General features: G+C 32.3%; 1 protein-coding gene across 1 annotated transcript in view; it reads left to right on the top strand.

Moving 5' to 3' along the window:
• The window catches only part of EYS (eyes shut homolog), a 199718-nt gene that overhangs the window by 12946 nt on the left and 164100 nt on the right, over nt 1–22672 (top strand). Inside the window, exon 2 of the mRNA XM_031968612.1 lies at nt 7949–8060. Within this exon, the coding sequence (XP_031824472.1) occupies nt 7949–8060 (112 nt within the window). The remainder of the gene's footprint in view (nt 1–7948; nt 8061–22672) is intronic.

Below are 22672 nucleotides of genomic sequence, written 5' to 3' on the forward strand. Positions count from 1 at the left end.
CCAGATCTAAAACTATATTATAAAGCAGTTATCAAAACCATTTGGTACTAGCTAAGAAATAGAGAAGTTGATCAGTGAAATAGGTTAGGTTCACAGAACAAAATAGTTAATGACTACAGCAATCTAGTATTTGACAAACTTAAAGGCCCCAGCTTTCAGGATAAACATTCACTATTTGACAAAAAACTGCTGGGAAAATTGGAAACTAGTATGGCAGAAAGTAGATTTAGACCCACACCTAACACCATATACCACGATAAGGTCAAAATTGGTTCATGAGCTAGACATAAAGAATGATATGGTAAACAAATTAGAAGAACATAGGGTAGTTTACCTCTCAGATTAGTGGAGGAAGAAGGAATTTGTGATTAAAGAAGAGCTAGAGATCGTTACTGATCACAAAATAGATAATTTTGATTATATTAAAATGTTTTTGTACAAACAAAACTAATGCAGACAAGATTAGAAGGGAAGCAATAAATTGGGAAAATATTTTTACATCCAAAGGATCTGATAAAGGCCTTATTTCTAAAACATATAGAGAATTGGCTCAAATTTATAATAGTTCAAGCTATTGTCCAAGTGATAAATGGTCAAAATATATGAAGAATTTTCAGATGAAGAAATTGAAACTATATGTAGTCATATGAAAAGGTGCTCCAAATCACTATTGATCAGAGAAATATAAATTAAGACAACTCTGAGATACCACTACACACCTGTCACATTGGGTAAGATGACAGAAAAAGATAATGACAAATGTTGGAGGGGATGTGGGAAAACTGCGACAATGCTACATTGTTGGTGGAACTATGAATGGATCCAACCATTCTGGAGAGCAGTTTGGAATTATGTTCAAAAAGTTATCAAACTGGACATATCCTTTGATCCAGCAATGTTTCTACTAGGTTTATATCCCAAAGAGAGGGAAAAGGGACTCATATGTGCAAAAATGTTTGTGGCAGCCCTTTTTGTGGTGGTTAGAAAATGGAAACTAAATGGATGCCCAAAAATTGGAGAATGGCTGAGTAAATTATGATATATTAATGTTATGCAATATTATTATTATGTAAGAAAACGATTAGCAAGATGATTTTGGAGAGGCCTGGAGAGACTTTCATGAAATGATGCTAAGTGAAATGAGCAGAACCAGAAGATCATCATACACGGCAACAACATGATTATACAATGATTAATTCTGAATGATGCTCTTCAATAATAAGATGATTCAAAGCAGTTCCAATTGTTCAGTGATGAAGAGAGCCATAGAGAGAGAGGACTGCAGGCATTTTCAATCATTCTGTTGATTTTTGCTTGCATTTTGTTTACTTTCTCAGTTCTTTTTTCCCTTCTTGATCTGATTTTTCTTGTGCAACAAAATAACTGTATAAATATGTATGCATATATATGATTTAACATGTATTTCAACATATTTAACATGTATTGGACTATCTGCCAGCTAGGGGAGGAGGTTGGAGTAAAGAGGGGAAAATTTCTTTTGCAAGGATCAATTTTGGAAAAATTCCCCATTTACATGCTTTGCAAATAAATAAATAAATACATTTAAAAAATAAAATGAAAATAGGGGAAAAAAGAAATAAAAAAAAAAAGAAATTGATTTCTTGGCCTCAGGGCTGGTGCTTTATTCACTGTGCCATTTAGCTGCCCCAAATTTTCATGTCCAAGATTTCAGCTGAAGCCTAATTTCTAAAACATACAGAGAATAAACTCAAATTTATATAAAAAATACAAACCATTCTACAATAGATAGTCAAAAGACATGAATAGATAATTTTCAGATGAAAAAATTAAATCCATTTCTAGCCATGAAAAATGCTCTAAAACACTATTGATCAGAGAAATTCAAATTAAGACAACTCTGAGGTTCTATTTCACACTTCTCAAATTGGCTAAGAGGACAGGAAATAGTAATGATAAATGTTAGAAGGGATGTGGGAAAACTAGGACACTAATACCTCGTTGGTGGAATTGTGAAGTGATCCAACCGTTCTGGAACTAGTTTCAAAGGGCTATCAAACACTGTATATCCTTTGATCCAGCAATATTTCTATTGGATCTGTGACCCAAAAAGATGATATAAAAAGGAAAAGGACCCACATGTGCAAAAAATGTTTGTGGCAGCCCTTTTTTGTAGTCAAGGAATTGGAAACTAAGTGGATGCCCATCAATTGAGGAATGACTGAATAAGTTATGGTATGTAAATTTAATGGAATACTATTGTTCTATGAGAAATGAGCAATGGGATGATTTCAGAAAGGCCTAGAGAGACTTACATGAACTGATGCTAATTGAAAGGAGCAGAACCAGGAGATCATTGTACATGGCAAAAAACAATATTATGTGTTGACCAACTTTGATGGATGTAACTCTTTTCATCAATGAAGTGATTTAGCACAATTTCAATAGTCATGATGGAGAGAGCTATCTGCATCCAGAGAGAAGACTATGGGGACTGACTGTGTATTCCAATAAAGTATTTTTTACTTTTGTTGTTGTTCTTTGCTCACATTTTTTTTCTTTCTTTCTAATTTTTCTGATTATTTTTATGATCTGATTATTTTTATGCAATATGTTAAATGTAGAAATATGTTTAGAAGAATTGCACAAGTTTAATCTATACTTGTTCTCTCTGAGGGATGGGAAAGGAAAGAGAAAAATTTGGAACACAAGGTTTTACAAGTGTGAATGTTGAAAATTATCTTTGCATATATTTCTTTTTTTTTGTTGCTGAGGTAATTGGGATTAAGTGACTTGTCCAGAGTCACACAGTCAGGAAGTGTTAAGTGTCTGAGGTCAGATTTGAACTCAGGTCCAGCTGATTTCAGGGCTAGTGCTCTATCCACTACACCAACAAGCTTCCCCTTTTTGTATTTATTTCAAAAAATAAAAAGTTATTATTATAAAAAATTAAAAAAAATTAAAGACCAGATTGGAGAAGAATGGCAAGATCAGATCATATAAGGTTTAAAGTACTGGGAATGTTTAGTCTGGAAAAAATAAAAAATATAAGCTTAAAGGAATATGTATTATAGCTCTCTTTTTAGAATTTGAAAAGTTGTTATATGGAAGAGGGATTAGAACTGCTGTTATAGTTCTTAGAGGGGAAAATTGGTAGGTTCAAAATTGTAAATAAGTTTTATTAGTCTTTGTGAAGGTTTTCTGGAGGCAGCCTTAGTTTCAGTTATAATCAATAATTACTCCAAAATGCAGCCAGTTGGTAAAAATGCAAACGTTTATTTCTCCTTCCAAAATAGCATGGTTAGTTGAGGCCTAACTCTCTACTTGCTTCCAAGAGATCTTGCAGCTTTGTCCTTGGCTTCTGCCTCTGCTTTCTTCAGCCTCCAGCCAGCACCAAGTTGGAAGATGCAATGAATCTCTTGCCTCGAAGATAGGGCTTGAGGGTTCCAAGAGCTCTCTCTGACTCCAAATAAAACTCTCTTGAGGTCCCAGATTTTCTAGTAACTCCTGAAGTAACTAACTCAAATCTGTCACCAAGCTCCAAGAGCTTCCTCTATATATGTGATCTCCCAAAGGTTAACTTCGCCTTCTGGAGGGAGAGGGATTTTGGGTTATTTCCCAGAGTGCTCTTTGGCCCTAAGGGAGGTGTGAATTTGATTATCTCATTCTAAACCCTGACTTTCCCAAACGTGTGAACTCCATTGAGTACTTAGATACTTATGAGCTCTCTAAAGGTGTGAACACAAGCAATATTTTTGTCAGTTCCACTTAGTACCTTGTTTCAAGTTCTGGCCTAAAATCTCTCTTTCTAAAATCAAATCAATCACACTGAACCATGCCAAAGCAGATAACTATTGTCTCTATCAACTCCAATGTCTTAACACTTTGTAAAGATTCCAACAAGTCTTGATGGAGAAGAATACAAGAAAATTAAGAAACAAACCCTAACATTCTATCAAGTACATAGTTATACAAAAGTGAAATGGCATGACTGAAAAAAAGTAATGGTTCTCTCTTACCACAGACATTAAAGTGAAAACAAAATGATCATTTTTTCAAGTATGTTAAATGGAAGAATAATTGTCCACTTTCTAATATGTATACTAAGATATGCTTTTGAGAATCTTTGATTTGGGAATATTTCTGTCTTGATTACTCTAATATTAATCAAGAAACACCTGTTTTTCTCAAGCACAAATTTTTTTAGTAAAGTATGGACACAAATAATATTTAGAGTAAACCAAAATGATGATAAAAAAAAGAAAGTGATTTCTTTAGTACTTTTTTGTTTGTTTTGCTTTTGACCCTTGTATTTCTTAAAGAATTCTTCTTCTTTTTTTTTTTTTGTTGTTGTTACAAAATTTTTTTTTTTTAAATCTGGTTTATGTAATACATTTTCTCCTGTTTTTCTCATGATATGAGAAAGTAAAAGGTAGGTAATTAATTCTAAAATACAATCTTGCTCTACTATTCTTGATCCTGCTTCCCTTACACAAATTATTCACTGATAATCTTTCCTAGTTTACTCAAACCTATTATGCATCCTTCCATTGATGCTTTGGTTATTGTAAACTTTGCCATCTATATCCTTAAGAAATAACATAATATATAATTTTTGTAACTTGACAAAGATAATATTTTAATTACATCACAGCCATAATGAAGGAGACCTAGCACAGACAGAAACTAATTATTCAGAATATTCTCACCAATCTTTTTAAAAGAAAAAAAATCTTCATAATCTTTGGGAAAAATAATGGTGACTATGAAGTATTAAAATCCCCCTGAAATATTTTAAAGGGAAATACTAATGTATCACTGTAAAAATTGTAAAAATTTGATTGTAAAAATTTACAAAAGCAAATTAAACAAGATAGCAAATTATTTCATTAACTTTTATGGAAAGAAATATCTAGCCTTCATATAATCATTTGCAGGGATTACATGCCTTTAGAATTACCACAAAATTTGTTCTAGGATTTTAAAGTACTAAAATCATAATTCTATGGATATTTAGACTTGTAGATATATTAGCAGTTTGATTGATTGATGGTATTTTTAAATAAGAAAATCTAATATTAACAGTGTTTTGGATAAAAGCCATTCATTTATATAATGCATCAAGATGTGAATGTATAGAATATTTTGTTAAACCCCCAAATATATTTAAAACTAGTCATACTGTTTAAATCTATTATCTGTTTTCTACAATTAGATCATTAAACATTAAAAGGAAAATGCAGTTACATAAACCAGATTAAAAAAAAAAAACTTTTTTGTAACAACAAAAATGAGGACAAATTTCATGTTTCCAGTGGTTGGGGAATTAACAGATTGTGCATATTAGTTTATAAACACAGGAATACAGAAAATAGTATGAACTATTAGTAAAGTATAAACCAAGCTTTCTCTCTCTTTTCTTTCACTCTTGCTCTTACTTTACTTATTAGATATAGATATGGAGAGAGAAATATATATACTATATATATATACACACACATATAGAAATGGAGATAGATATATATTTCTATATAAATATCAAGGGAGGGTGCTCAACTATAGATAAATACATATATATATATATGAATAGATATAGATAGATTGATCTATCTGCCTATCTATTTATCTATCTATCAAATGTTCCAAAAAATCTTGAGAAGAAAAAACTTCTTAATAATGGCACATGGGGGAAATGTGACATTTCCCCCTTTCTTGTGAGCACTAATATGTCTTATCCTCTTTCTTTTAAATAAACTATATACAATATCAATTTATGTTTTCATATATGTTTATTTCAATTATTTTTAGTGAAGCTGAGTTCATATTTTTGAAAGTTATTTTGTTTGGAAAATTCTTTTCAAATATCTGAGCATCATAAAAAGTATCTTATGTCAAAACATGAAAAGAAAAAAAATGCTTACCTCTAAAGATTTTGCTTTTGACCCTTGTATTTCTTAAAGAATTCTTCTTCTTTTTTTTTTTTTGTTGTTGTTACAAAAAAGTTTTTTTTTTTTTAAATCTGGTTTATGTAACACATTTTCTCCTGTTTTTCTCATGATTTGAGAAAGTAAAAGGTAATTAATTCTAAAATACAATCTTGCTTTGCTATTCTTAATCCTGCTTCTCTTACACAAATTATTCACTGATAATCTTTTCTAGTTTACTCACACCTATTATGCATCCTTCCATTGATGCTTTGGTTATTGTAAACTTTGCCATCTATATCCTTAGGAAATAATATAACATAACATATTTTTAAAATTACATATCTTATTTAGTAGATAGTATGAAATCTTCTGTTCTTTGTATTTTAGATTGGTCTTGCTAAAATAAAATTCAGTTTCAAAGGCTTTCCTTATAAAAGGTAATGACACATGTTAAAATTAAATTAATTTCTAAAATGGCTTGAAATATCAAAACAATTTAATTTAGTAATTCACTGAATATTGTTTTAAATTAATGTTAACTTGAACTCCAAAGAACACTGGTATGGAACTCTTTTTCAATGGCAGAAATAAATGCCCTGACTCTGAATGAGGTAGAGTTAGGGAAATGAGAAGATTCTGTATTTTGAATTTTTTTGGATCTCTTGAGTTGTTCTGGTTTCCAGTTTCCAGGGAGGAAATGAATCATAATGGGTAGCTTATGAGGAAAAAGACTCTAGGAAGAAGCTCACATGAGGAAGTGGAAATTTTCCTCTTGTCCATTTGCACAGCATTTTATGCAAAACATTTAGGGAAATTTCTCTTTTTGTGAGTTACAATATTCTTTCTTGGTTGAACTGATTTAGTTTTCTCCTGTGATGGATGAATATTCTTTGTATTGCATGGCATTTATTCCTATAGGTATATTTACCTGATTTTAATTTTGTTGATTTCTTTGGTTTTACTTGTGATTGCTCATTACAAATCTAATGTTTAGTGGAAGGGAGTCAAGCCTTTGTTACAAAACTTAACAGTTTTCCTTTTGTCATTAATGAATTGCAATCAGAGTTTAGTTTGGATTTAAAAATATATATCACTTAAAATAATAATGCTGAATGGAAAAGACTGATATTACAGTAGTCTGGTACCCCCTCTCTTTGAGGAAAATAAATGGTAAATCTCTGCCCTCTACCAGTAGCTTTTCTTTCTGGAAAAATTAAGTTATTCTTTGGAGAACAATTGAGGAAGATAAGGCTAAAAATATCTATTATTTCTTTTCCATGAGTCATACATGATTCCCCATGCTACTTGTGGGAGACAGTTTTGCTATATGAGCATTACAATAGTATTATCCTGTCATAAAATAAGTCCTGCTAAACAGAAGAACTGGAAAAAGTAAAGTTCTCTAAATCCCTTAGAGATATCATTACACTAATTGAAGAAATTTTTAATTCACTAAGAAAGTATTTCAAGTAAAATGAGTGAACTTTTATAAGCAACTTAGTTTTTTGTCTTTCTCCTCTACTTTCCCTGGAATAGAAACACTCCCTGTCATCCATATATGTGAATATAAGATTGAAAACCTTTGGTGAATCTTAAATTATCTTGTTACCTTATGATAGCTAAGGAGAAGTCTGACTTAACAACCTTGAGAGTCATATCTACTTTAACTCAGGGTCAGGTATTTTTTTCTCCTTTTTCTTTATTTTTCTCTGCATAATTCTTCTGACAAGTAGGAAATCAACATTTGTTTTTCCAAAGAAGGCAGCATTATGCTAATGACAAATATGTGTATTTCTTATAATCTGTTGTATTAATTTTTACAAAAAAATCAGATATCTTATATTTCTTAAGTTTGTTCCTAAAGTTTACTTTTATAATGTAGAAATAATTCATATAAATACTGGTTCTTTAAAACCCTTTTGAATTTTCTTAATTTGGACTTTAGAAAACCTTGTGATATGCCTTTACATAACTTAAACTAGTGACACATAATTATAAATAACCGATTGTCTTAAAAAACTATTTTATTTCATTTTCAATAGGCAAAAATTGTGCAGAAATAATTGGACAATGTCAACCACATCTCTGTCTCTATGGGAACTGCAGAAATGTGACACCAAATACATTCATTTGTGAATGTGATGAACAATTTACAGGAAAAACAAATGATTTTTTATTTTTAACACTATTTTTGACTTTTCAGCCTTTGTCTTTTATTTTAGAATGTTTATGTTTAGAATGTTGGAATTCTGTTGAATATTGAATCATAGCATTTTAATACTAAAAGTAAATTTACCACCTCATTCAGTGTTGGTTTTATTCCTTGGATTAACATAATTGAACACCTATTTTTTTAATAGATAATTTAAGAATTAGTTGTTGTTATTTTAAAGGTACTTTCCCCAAAATTTAAAACTTTATTGTGAGTTTAATAATAACATATTCTAAAATTTATTAAGAATCATGTAGGGCGGAGCCAAGATGGCGGAGAAGACTCACGCGACTTTCTAAGCTCTTCTCTTACCCTCTTTATCAATATTATATCGAGCCTCAAAAATAGTCTTGACTGCTACAATTCGTAAAGATAAGAAATAGAACAACTCACCGGCCGAAGAAAATCGCAGTCTCGCCAAAAAAGGTTGGTTCCGGGGCCAGGGAGATCGGGCAGAAGGGAGAGAAATTAGGGTTCCGAGGAGAGTCTCAAACCGAGGGAGAAAGCACAGATCTCAGCACGCGCGCAGGCCCCAACCCGCAAGGGCTTTTCCTTGGGGCAGTTGGATCCTGCACCGCAGGAGGACGCAGCCCGGGTTAGCCTTCCATTCTGCACAGTGGGGAGCCTCGGCTTGCCATAGAGCTTTTCCAGGGCCGAGGATTGGGCAGAGACACTGGGGCAGAGTTCCAGGCGGTCTGCAGTCTGTGCTCAGCTGCTAATACTCACAGTCCCACAAGAGGCTCCGGCCTGGGCAGGACACTTCACCACTTAATTCTAGCCGAGGGCAATCGATAATCCACTCAGCCCTACTAAGCCAGTTTGATAGCTCGGCCAGTGCTGAATCCACTTCCTGTTGGGGAAGGGAAAACTCTCACCTGGGCACTCCCATACCTTGGAGCCGGAAATCGGTTTACATCTCCCTGCCTGCAGAGGAAGCTGGTAACCCCTGCCTAGGAGACCTCCCCTAAGGCTTTAAAACATGAATAAAAGATGAAAAGAACGATAGACAGCTTCTATGCAGAAAAAGAGCAGGTCAGCAAACCTGAAGAGACCTCAAACAGCAAAAATGCATCAGACTGTCCCTTTAAAATGCCTCATAGAAGAGACCATTAAAAGTCTCCAAAGAGAGTTAGAAGATAAATGGGAAAGGAAAGAGAAGCCAAAGAGCAACAACTTCCTGAAATACGAATTGGAAAAGTTAAAAATTCTGGAAGTGCAGGGAAACAAAATTGTGAATTGAAAAATAAAAATCTCAGGAAAGTAAGAATTATGAATTGAAAAATAAAGAATTACTAGAAAGTAGGATTTGTGGAATTGGAAAAGACAAAGAACCTGCAAGAAAGTAGGATCCGTGAATTGAAAGACAAAGAACACGCAAGAAAGTAGGATCTGTGAATTGAAAAAGAAAATAATTCACTAAAAAAAAAATTAGTGAAATGGAAAAATTCCACAGACCAAAAAATCATTCAAAAACTCAATTGGACATATACAGAAAGAAGTAAAAAAGCTAATGAAGAAAATAATTCTTTAAAAAATTAGAACTGAACAAATTGAAACTAATGATGCATTGAGACAGCAAGAATCAGTCAAGCAAAACCAAAAAATGACAAACTGGAAAAACCATGAATTATCTATTGCTAAAATGACAGACTTGGAAAATAGATCTAGGAGAGATAATTTGAGGATTATTGGACTTCCGAAAACTATGATGAAAAGAGCCTAGATACATTTTACAAGAAATCATCAAAGAGAACTGCCCAGATGTAATAGAATCAGAAGGTAAAATAGGATTGAAAGAATTATCGAACACCTTCTGAAAGAAACCCAAAATAAAAACCCCAAGGAATATTGTGGCAAAATTTCAGAACTATCAGATTAAGGAAAAATTTTACAAGCAGCCAAAACCATTTAAATACCGAGGTGCCACAATAGGATCACCCAAGATCTGGCTGCTCTACATTAAAGAAAGAAGGGCCTGGAATATGATATTCGAAAGGCAAGAACTTGGGATGCAGCCAAGAATAAACTACCTCAGCTGAGCATTTTCTTCCAGGGAAGAAGATGGACATTTAATGAAACAAATGAATTCCATTTGTTTCTGAAGAAAACCAGAACTAAACAAAAAATTTGATCTCCAAGAATAGAACCCAAGAGATGCAGAAAAAGGTAAAATAACTCTTGAGAATTGTATTTCTGTTGTGGATATACAAAAAATACATGTAAAATTTGATAGTATTGATATAACATAAAAAAGGGAAGTAGATATGGAAAAGGATGATGGCAGAATAAGGTGGGAAGGAGGGATAAAAAGAGGGAACCAATCCCACAAAAGAGGCTAAGGAAACTTATCATATCTGAGGGAATTTAGAGGGGAGGAACATTGTGTGAATCTTACTCTCATCAGAGTTGGCTCAAAGGAAAAATAATTGACATTTGTTTTAGAGAAAATTCCTCTCGCCTCATTAAAAACGGGGAGAGGAAAAGGGAAAAAGAGTAATAAGGGAAGGAAGGGGAAAGACTCAAGGGGGGAGGGGGATTATAAAGAGGATAAGTATCGTGATACAAGAGGGGTACATAAGTTTAAAAGGGGAAAGAGGGTTGGGGAGGCAAGAATAAGTAAAGCACAATCTGGGGGTTATTAGGGATGGCAGGAAATACAGATTTAGTAATTCTAACGAAAGTGAATGGGATGAACTCCCCCAAAAGAGGAGACAGATAGCAGACTGGATCAAAGTCAGAACCTACAATATGTTGTTTACAAGAAACACATTTAAAGCAGGGGGATACATATAGAGTAAAGGTAAAAGGCTGGAGCAAAATCTATTATGCTTCAGGTGAATCAAAAAGAGGGTAGCCCTCCATTCAGATCAAGCAAAAGAAAATTGATCTAATTAAAAGAGAAAGGAAGGAAACTACATCCCGCTAAAGGGAGCATAAACAACGAAGCAATATCAATATTAATATATATGCACCAAGTGGTATGGCACTCAGCTTCCTAAAGGAGAAGTTAAGAGAGTTGCAAGAAGAAATAGACAACAAAACTGTAATAGTAGGAGATCTCAACCTTGCACTCTAGGAATTAGACAACCAAACCACAAAACAAATAAGAAAGAAATTAAAGAAGTAAACAGAATATTAGAAAAATTAGGTATGTTGGATCTTGAGAAAATTGAACGGAGATAGAAGGAATATACTTTCTTCTCAGCAGTTCATGGAACCTATTCAAAAATTGACCATATATTAGGACATAAAGACCCAAATTAAATGCAAGAAGCAGAAATAGTAAATGCTTTCTTTCAGATCATGATGCAATAAAAACCACATTCAACAAAAAATTAGGGGAAATAGACCAGAAAGTAATTGGAAACTAAACAACTTCATCTTAAAGAATGATTGGTGAAGCAGCAAATTATAGATACAAATTAATAATTTCACTCAAGATAACAATGATGAGACATCATACCAAAATTTGTGGATGCAGCCAAAGCGGTAATAAGAGGGAATTTTATCCTTAGAGGCTTACTTGAATAAAACAGAAAAGAAAAGATTAATGAATTGGCTTGCAATAAAAAACTAAAAAGACCAAATTAAAACCCCAATCAAATACTAAATTGGAAATTCTAAAATTAAAAGGAGAAATTAAAAATATTGAAAGTAAAAAATCTATTGAACTAATTAATAAAACTAAGAGTTGGTTCAGAAAAGCCAATAAAATAGATAAGCCTTTGGTAAATCTGATTAGAAAAAGGAGGGAGGAAAATGAAATTAGTAGTCTTAAAATGAAAAGGGAGAACTTTCCACGAAGAGGAAATTAGAGAAATAATAAGAGTTATTTTGCTCAACTTTATGCCAATAAATTTGATAACCTAAGTGAAATGGATGACTACCTCCAAAATATAGACTTCCAGATTAACAGAGGAGGAAGTAAATTGCTTGAATAGTCCCATTTCAGAAAAAGAAATAGAACAGGCAATTAAACAACTCCCTAAGAAAAATTCAGGACCAGATGGGATTTACTGAATTTTACCAAACATTTAAAGAACAATTGGCCCTAATGGTATATAAATTATTTGATAAAATAGGGAATGAAGGAGTCCTACCAAATTCCTTCTATGACACAGGCATTAATACCTTAAACCAGGTAGGCTGAAAACAGAAAGAAAATTATAGACCAATCTTCCTAATGAATATTGATGCTAAAATCTTAAATAAGATATTAGCAAAAAGACTACAGAAAATCATCTCCAAGATAATACACTATGATCAAGTGGATTTATACCAGGAATGCAGGGTGGTTCAATATTAGAAAACTATCAATATAATTGCTATGTTAATAACCAAATTAACAAAAACCATATGATCATCCTCAATAGATGCAGAAAAGCATTTGATAAAATCCAACATCCATTCCTATTAAAAACACTTGAGGTTGAAAAATGGACTTTTCCTTAAAATAATCAGCAGCATCATTTAAAACCATCAGTAAGCATCATATGTTTGAGACAAACTGCAACCCAATAAGATCTGGAGTGAAACAAGGTTGCCCACTATCACCGTTACTATTTAATATTGTTTAGAAACGCTAGCTATAGCAATAAGAGCTGAGAAAAGGATTAAAGGAATAAGAATAGGCAATGAGGAAGCCAAATTATCCTTTTGCCGATGACATGATGGTATACTTAGAGAACCCCAGAGATTCTGCTAAAAGTTATTAGAAATAATCCACAACTTTAGCAAAGTTGCTGGTTATAAATAAACCCACATAAGTCATCAGCATTCTTATATATCACTAACAAATCCAACAGTCAGAGTTACAAAGAAATTCATTTAAAGTAACTACTGATAATATAAAATATTTAGGAATCCATCTGCCAAGGAAAATCAGAAACTTTATGAGCAAAATTACAGACCACTTTAACACAAATTAAGTCTGATCTAACCAATTGGAAAATATTAAATGCTCTTGGATAGGGCGAGCAAAATAATAAAGATGACAATACCTAAACTAATCTATTTATTTAGCGCTTACCAATCAGACTCCCAAAAACTATTTTAATGACCTAGAAAAATAAAAACAAAGTTCATATGGAAAACAAAAGGTCAAGAATTTCAAGGAATTAATGAAAAAAAATCAAATGATGGTGGCTTAGCTGTACCAGATCTAAAACTATACTATAGAGCAGCAGTTACCAAAACTATTTGTATTGGCTAAGGAATAGATTAGTTGATCAGTGGAATAGATAGGTTAAGGGATAAAACAGTCAACAAATATAGCAACCTAGTCTTTGAAAATCCCAAAGATCCCAGCTTTGGGATAAGAACTTACTGTTTGATAAAATTGCTGGGAAAATTGGAAACTAATAGGCAGAAACTAGGCATTGATCCATACTTAACGCCGTACACCAAGATAAGGTCAAAATGGGTTCATGACCTAGGCATAAAGAATAATTATTAATAAATTAGAGGAACATAGGATAGTTTAATCCTCAGACCTGTGGAAGGGGAAGGTTTTATGACCAAAGAGAACTAGAGATCATTACGATCACAAAATAGAAAATTTGATTATACCAAATGAAAGTTTTGTACAAACAAAACTAATGCAGACAAGATTAGAAGGGAAGCAATAAACTGGGAAAATATTTTACAGTCAAAGGTTCTGATAAAAGGCCTCATTTCAAAATATATAGAGAATTAACTCTAATTTATAAAAAATCAGCCATTCTCCAATTGAAAAATGGTCAAAGGATATGAACAGACAATTCTCAGATGAAGAAATTGAAACTATTTCTAGTCATAAAAGATGCTCCAAGTCATTATTAATCAGAGAAATGCAAATTAAGACAACTCTAAGATACCTACCACACACCGTCGATTGGCTAAGATGACAGGAAAAATAATGATGATTGTTGGAGGGGATGTGGGAAAACTTGGGACATTGATTCATTGTTGGTGGAGTTGGAACGAATCCAACCATTTTGGAGAGAAGTTTGAACTATGCTCAAAAAGATCAAACTGTGCATACCCTTTGATCCAGCAGTGTTACTACTGGGATTATATCCCAAAGAGATTATAAAGAAGGGAAAGGGACCTGTATGTGCACGAATGTTTGTGGCAGCCTTTGTAGTGGCTGAAACTGGAAACTGAATGGATGTCCATCAGTTGGAGAAGCTGAATAAATTGTGGTATATGAAAATTATGGAATATTACTGTTCTGTAAGAAATGACCAACAGGATGATTTCAGAAAGGCCTGAGAGACTTACGAACTGATGCTAAGTGAAATGAGCAGGACCAGGAGATCATTATATACTTCAAACAATAATAGATGATGACCAGTCCCTGATGGATCAGGCCATCCTCAGCAACAGATCAACCAAATCATTTCTAATGGAGCAGTAATGAACTGAACTAGCTATACCCAGAAAAGAACTCTGGGAGATGACTAAAACCACTACATTGAATTCTAGTCCCTATATTTATGCACACCTGCATCTTTGATTTCCTTCACAAGCTAATTGTACAATAATTCAGAGTCTGATTCTTTTGTAAGCAAAATAATGTTGTGGTCATGTATACTTATTGTGTATCTAAGTTATATTTTAATATATTTAACATCTACTGGTCATCCTGCCATTTAGGGAGGGGTGGGGGTGGGTAAGAGGTGAAAAATTGAACAAGAGGTTTGGCAATTGCTGTAAAGTTACCCATGTATATATATCCTGTAAATTAAAGGCTATTAAATAAAAAAAAAAAAAAAGAAAAAAAAAAAAAAAAAAAAGAATCATGTAAGTTATACACACAATTCTCATCTAACCTGTCAGATGATGACAATTCTGTTCTATTATTCATATTAGCCAAAACAATTTTTCACATATACTCCTCCCCCCTCAACACACAAATACCACCTGGGTTTATTCTAAAGTATTACCACTACTATTTACTTAGCCTAGAAAAAAAATAATTGATTATATTTTTTAAAATACTGTGAATTATTATTAGAATAGTGACGCCCATTCATTGTTTGGCAATACCTCAAGTATAAGTAACTTTTTTTCTTTAAAAGACAGATCTAGTTCATACTTTACAACCATTACCAAATAAACTCCAACCTCTCTCCCCCCTATTTTTTAGAGATAAATTACAAAAAACTCTATTTGGCATTTACACCTCTTCATAGTGGTTCCTCTTATTACATTTCCAGTCTTCTTCCTCATAGTAATGTAAAAACTCCCTCCTCTCACTATGTGATTTACTACTGCTTTGCAGACATGATGCTTCCTTTTCTCTATGCTTTTGCATAGGTGCTCTTATTCTCTAATATAACTTTTCCTTATCAGTTCCACTTGGAAATCCTGAATCTTTTTTTTTAAGATTCAGTTTATGTCACCTTTTATTTGAAATTTTTCTTGATCTCTACCAACCCCAGTGGCTATCATCCACAAGTCTACATATGCATTTATTTTGTATACTTAATGTATATACTTATATGTGTCCATGTTGTCTCCAAAATTAGGTTGAAATTTCCTTTGGATTAGAGACTATTTCACTTGTATCCTTGCTTTCTCACTACTACCACATAGTAACTGTTTAAACATATATGGAATGATGGGGGAAAAATATGCACATAGATATACTCAAACTCTTTCAAATACATATCTACACAATGAAAATGGAGAAAATGTCAAATAATTAAAATAAAACTTATATCACATGCTTTGCTGATAGTAGGTTTGGTTCCAAAATGGGTTCAGTAGAAATCTCATTTCATTCCTTCCATTGGAGTTTAAACATGAGCAATAACACTATATAACAATAGTCTAGGAGATATTCCTAGTGAAAAAGAAATCATATAATGTGGTTTTACTTAAGTCAGAGTATGTGGTAGGGGAAAAGGAAACAGGTTCAAGTCTCTCCTTTGACACATACTAATTGTGTTCTCTAGAAAACTTTCTGAGACTATAAGTTGCAAGAGAAGGTAAAGGGAATTTCCTCATCCCAAAACAATAAAATAGTAGTTTCGATCTCTATTGCTTATCTCTTTAAATCATTCCAGAATGTCTCCAGTGAGGATTGTTTTCAACCAGCAAGAAAAAATAACTCTCCTTCATCTCAAAAGTTACTGCATTTCCTAATGCAGTATTTCCTAATAAAATGTAGAAATAGAAGTAAGTTAAACATGTTGCTACAACAGCAGGGAAACTGCTATTCTTAATAACAGAGCAGGATAGTCTGATAGTTTTGAGACCAAATAAGAATGATTATAGCTATTCCACAATTCAAATCTGAGGAGACAAACAAAGATGGTGTGTGTGTGTGTGTGTTTGTGTGTGTTACTGATTTTTGATATCCAACTATATTATAAGGGTTCTTGGAATACCAGAAACTAAGAAGGTTTTTATGATCTTATAAATATAATAGGGACAGCTAGGTGGCACAGTGGATAGAGCATCAACTCTGAAGTCAGGAGGACCTGAGTTAAAATCTGGTCTTAGACACTTAACACTTCCTAGCTTTTGTGACCGTGGGCAAGTTACTTAACCCTAATTGCCTCAGCAATATAATAGATATAATTGGGACTTCAAGAAGTGACATAAAAAGTTTAAGAAATAAGATTTTATTTAGTATTTTCTTTATTATTAATTAAAATAGCCAGAAAGTATGACTGAATATAACAAAGTCATGTTAAATAATAAGATTTAATATATAGAGCTAAGGGGAGAAAACCATGGAAGAAAACTTCAGTGTGCAAAAGTGGTATCACAAAAGAATGAAGAAGGGAATGCAGAAAACAGTGGTTCACTGGCTTTAAATGTGAGTCACTGAATTACATTAGGATTCACTAACATAGTTAAATTAGATGCCTTTAATAGAAATCTAGTATTTAGGGTGAAATACAATAGTTGATATGGCAAACAGAATACAGGAATTGGGAATTAGGGAAATCTGAGATCAAATCCTCTGTCAGATATAGGCTAGCTATGTCACCCTCACAAGTTAAAATTTCTTGTAGTCTCAGTTTCTTTCTATATAAAATAAGGAAAATAAAAGCATGCACCTTATAGAATTTTTGAAGGGTTACAAAATAAAGTACTTTGAAAACTTTAAAAACTGTATTATTATTATTATTATTATTATAAATTATTATTAAAATTGCACTGATACCTCCTCCTTAGAACACATTTAAATGTTCTTTTGTCTAATTCTGGCATCAATTTTCAAAATATTTTTTGGCAAAGGAGAGGTTACTGTAATATGGAAAGGTAGCATGTAAAGAAAACAAGAAATCACCCCATGATAATAAATTTAAAGATCTAGAAATAGTTAATCTTGAGAAGGGGGAACATTGAAAGGATTATAATAGATGTCTTTTAAAGTGGGGAAGAGATTAGATTCATTCTACTTGGACTTGGGAGAAGAAGTACAATGAAAATATTACAGGGATAAATATTATAGCTCTACATTAGGAAAAATTACCTAATGATATGGAACAAAACTAAGGTGATATATATCAGATTGATAATGAATTCTGTGTTACTATATTTTTTCTAAATAATTATATGTACTTATTTGTCTGAGGAATTTGTAAATTTACTTGGGATAAGGTTGGTTGAATTTTGAGTTTATATCATTATTTTATGTCTGCGAAATCTTTATTTACTTTTCAACTACAAAAAAAAATTGAAAATATTTGTCCTGACAGAAACAACAATATTGTATTCATTTAGATAAATATAATGTTATTGGCAGCCATAATATCTGTGTAGCCACAAGGCCGTAGTCAATTAAAAAAAAAAGTGATTTTTTTATCTTCCCCTACAAATTTTAGTGTAGTCTTATTATAACATTTATAAGAGGCATAATATATTCATGAAATATTGTCAATTTTTGGTTTAATTTTCTGTTTTTTGAAGGAATGGTATCCGTTTGTTCAGTTAGGTAGGGGAAAAAATAGATGAAGGGAAAAGGCCATTTCCAAATCTTACATTCAGGCAACTGACCAGGGAAAGGGGGAATGGAAGGGAATAAGTATTTATTAAAACTATCTGTCATGCACTGTGTTAAGTGTTTCACAAGGCAAATATTGTTATAATTCCCATTTTTACAATTGAAATGATATGCTCAGGATCATGCAATTGAGTTTGTACACGTGCCTTCTATACTCCAGACCTCATTCGATCTACTGTGCCAACAAACTGCCTAAATGTTCTTCATCTTGATAGTCAAAGTAAATCCATTTTCAGGACTCAAAAATCAACTTAAAATTTATTGCCTTCCTATTGTCTGGTAGCTTCTCTGTATGAAAATACAGTGCTTTAAAAATCAGTAGAAATAGTAGTTTAATAATTATTAATCTTACTTTAAATTAATTTTAGCTTTTTTTCAAGAGTATCCTTTAAATTATGTATTAGATTTTTTATTAGATTTATTGCTTTATAACTCTTGAGTATTAATGAGAAGTACTGAGTCCTTAATTATCTGTACAAGAAAGTAGAAATAATGATTCTAATGTCTAGTAAAACTCTTTTTTCCTCTCCTTCACTCTCTTAACTCTCTCTCTCTCTCTCTCCCCCAAGCCCCTCTGTCTTCATATATATCTGACTGTGTGTGTGTATACCCATACATACGTCAAAGAATTATCTTTAGAATTTGATTTAGAAATGAGTTAATTAGATGAAAGAACTTTAAAAAGTGCCCATTGTTACTTGGGATAAACTCATTTCTGATGTGTTATTAAAGCTATCAAGCCAGAACAAACTTTCATGACCTATAACTAACCTTCGAGGTATCTTAGAGGTATCAGTTAGACATAATATTGACCCACCAATTCAAAATGAAAATTAGTAGGCTTTTTGGATGATAAATTCCACAATTTTTGGGAAGATCCATCTCATTAGTTAATGAAATGAAAATGGGATAATTAGTCACAAAATCAGAAAGTGACTTGTAACATTATAAAAATACAATGAAAGTGTCATTGTTAATCAAAGATATTATAAAAATATATTCCTCCTTGGAGCTCTGAAATAATTTTTTTTGTATAAGATCATATTTCCAAGAGAAAATGAATAGCTCTATTTTTCTACCTTCATAAGATGTAGTTCAAGAGACAACATTTATTATCTTTCAGACAGTGGGTGAAACCATTCAGTTTCAGATATAAATGTAATCATTTCCTGTCATACATTTTCTAAACTTTTTCAATGTGAATTTAAGCAGGATAAAAGGGATTATGTAATAAAAAACATTCTCTTAGTCCTAATATTTATTAACATTAAAAATGTATGATATTTTTAAAGCTTGGCATCAATTAGTGAAATATAAACAATAATAACAATATCCTCAGGGAAGGGAATAAGCATTTGCAGGACACTTGGTACTTTTCAAACATTGTACTAAGAACTTATCAAATGTTATATCAGTTGATACAACAACCTTGAATTTAGATGCTGTTATAATCCCTATTTACAGTTCAGGGAAAAGATGCAAACAGAGATTAAGTGATTTACCTATGATTATAGCTATTTAAATATTTCAGGATGAATTCGAACTCAGGTCTTCCAGAATAGGATAGGGTAGGGTAGGGTAAGATAAGATAAGGCAAAGTAGAGAAGGATAGGATGGTATAGGACCAGATAGGATGGATAGAAATTAGAGTAGAATAGACATGAGAAGAGAGGAGAAGGGATGGGTGGAGAAGAGGAGAGGGAAGAAAAGGGGAGGGGAAGGAAAGAGAAAAGAAGAGAAAACAAAATTAGAATACAAAGGAATCAAGAAAAAACATGACAAACAATAAATATGATTGGATGTCATAAGATCTGCATTTAAATATCAGTTCTGTCACTGTGTCTTTGTAACCTTGGACAAATTATTTGAGCACTAAAAATTCCATATTCCTCAATTGCAAAATAATTCTATTAATGTCTAGAATGTCAGAATTGTTTTAGAAAGAACACTTTACAAAATTTGATACATATTACCTTTTTGACTATATGTGAAAATGTCATATTAGATCCTTTTCTATTTTAATAGTAAGATAACAGGAAAGCAGAAGTTCCAGGAAAAGAGGATGAAAATTCAGGATAAATAGAAAAGAGAGTATGAGACATATAAGAGTAAAATAAATGTATGATCAAATACATTGGATTGAATTGAATTTTGTATAGTGAAAGTAAAACTGTATATAGAATTCATCCTAAATGTCAGATAAACCTTAGATGATATCCTGGTAGCAGACCTCAGTATCAGGTTTGGAGATGATGTCAATAAAATAGATAATTCAATAAGAATTTCTTCAACTCTTATTTCTATAAAAAATCAGTTATATTTATGCATTCTAATGGGAAGGAAGTACAATCCAGGGCAAAGAGTATGAAGACAGATATTTTAAGGGATGTATGATAAAGAATCAATCAGACTGGTTGGTATGGAGGTTGAACAAGGAACAAAGAAAAAACTTGAACTTTGCTTTTTGTTAATTTGGTTATTGATTGTTGGAAGGGATGTGGGAAAACAGGGACACTAATACATTGTTGGTGGAACTGTGAATACATCCAACCATTCTGGAGAGCAATTTGGAACTATGCTCAAAAAGTTATCAAACTGTGCATACCCTTTGATCCAGCAGTGTTACTACTGGGTTTACTTCCCAAAGAGATCATAAAGAAGGGAAAGGGACCTGTATGTGCAAGAATGTTTGTGGCAGCCCTCTTTGTAGTGGCTAGAAACTGGAAACTGAATGGATGCCCATCAGTTGGAGAATGGCTGAATAAATTGTGGTATATGAATATTATGGAATATTATTGTTCTGTAAAAAATGACCAACAGGATGATTTCAAAAAGGCCTGGAGAGACTTACACGAACTGATACTGAGTGAAACGAACAGGGCCAAGAGATCATTATATACTTCAATAACAATTCTATATAATGACCAATTCTGATGGACTTGGCCATCCTCAGCAATGAGATCAACCAAATCATTTCCAATGGAGCAGTAATGAACTGAACCAGCTACACTCAGCGAAAGAACTCTGGGAGATGACTAAAAACCATTACATTGAATTCCCAATCCCTATATTTTTGCCCACCTGCATTTTGGATTTCCTTCACAGGCTAATTGTACAATATTTCAGAGTCTGATTCTTTTTCTACAGCAAAATAACAGTTTGGTCATGTATATTTATTGTGTATCTAATTTATATTTTAATATATTTAACATCTACTGATCATCCTGCCATTTGGGGATGGGGGTGGAGGAAAAGAGGGGAAAAATTAGAACAAGAGGTTTGACAATTGTCAATGCTGTAAAATTACCCATACATATAACCTGTAAATAAAAGGCTATTAAATAAATTTAAAAAAATGGTTATTGATATAGTCAATTATACCAATAGTTTTTCTAATATTGAAGTAGCCCTGCATTCTTGCTATAAATCCTATGTGGTCATAGTGTAGTATTCTGGGGATGATTATCTGTAATCTCTTTACTAATATTTATTTAAGCTTTTTTATCAATATTCATTAGGGTAATTGGTCTATAATGTTATTTCCCTGTTTTCATCCAGCCTGGTTTAGGTATCAATACCATATCTGTGTCATAAAAAGAATTTGGTAGAAGTTCTTTATTCCCTATTTTTTTTCCAATAGATTTTATAGTATTGGAGTTAATTGTTCTTTAAACATTTGGTCGAATTCACATGTAAATCCATCTTACCCTGGGGATTTTTTCTTAGGGAGTTTTAATAGCTTTTTCTATTTCTTTTTCTGAAACAGAACTATTTATGTAATGTATTTCCTTTTCTGTTAATCTGGGTAATCTATATTTTATAGGTATTTCTCCATTTCCCTTAAGTTATCAAATTTATTGGCATAAAGTTGGGCAAAATAACTCTCACTTTTCGTTGTTTGCATTTTTCCTTCTATTTAGCCTATCTCTTCCCTTTTTCCCTTTCCCTTCCCACTTTTCTATAAGGCAAAAGAAGTTTCTCTATGAAACCAAATATGTCTAATATTCTTGCTTTGAACTAAATATGACAGGAATAAGATTCTACCAATGTTCATTGCCCTTTTTTACCCTCAATTTTAATAGGTTTTCTTTGCCTCTTCATGAGATGTAATTTCCCTCATTTTACCTCACTTTCCTCTTTTTCCAGTACAATCACCTTTCCACGTTTAATTTCTTTTTTATATTAAAACAGTAAAATCAAACTATACATGTGATCTTTATTTATACCTATAGTAGAAATACAGTTCTTAAGAGTTTTTTTTTTTCATTTTACTTTTTTATATTTCTCTTGAGTTCTATATTTGGAGGTCAAATTTTTTGTTTAGCTCTGGACTTTTAATCAGAAATAAGTGGAAATCACTTGTTTTGTTGAATTCCCATCTTCTTCCCTGAAAGAAAAATGCTAAGTTTTATGGGGTAATTTGTTCTTGGCTGCATTCCAAGTTTCTTACCCTTCAAAATATCATATTTTGGATCCTTCAGTCTTTTAAGGTGGAAGCTATTAGGTTCTGGCAATCTTTTTTTGTAGCTCCTCAATATGTGAATTGGTTTT

Source organism: Sarcophilus harrisii, chromosome 4 (genome assembly GCF_902635505.1).
Source record: "Sarcophilus harrisii chromosome 4, mSarHar1.11, whole genome shotgun sequence".
In the NCBI taxonomy this organism is placed as follows: domain Eukaryota; kingdom Metazoa; phylum Chordata; class Mammalia; order Dasyuromorphia; family Dasyuridae; genus Sarcophilus; species Sarcophilus harrisii.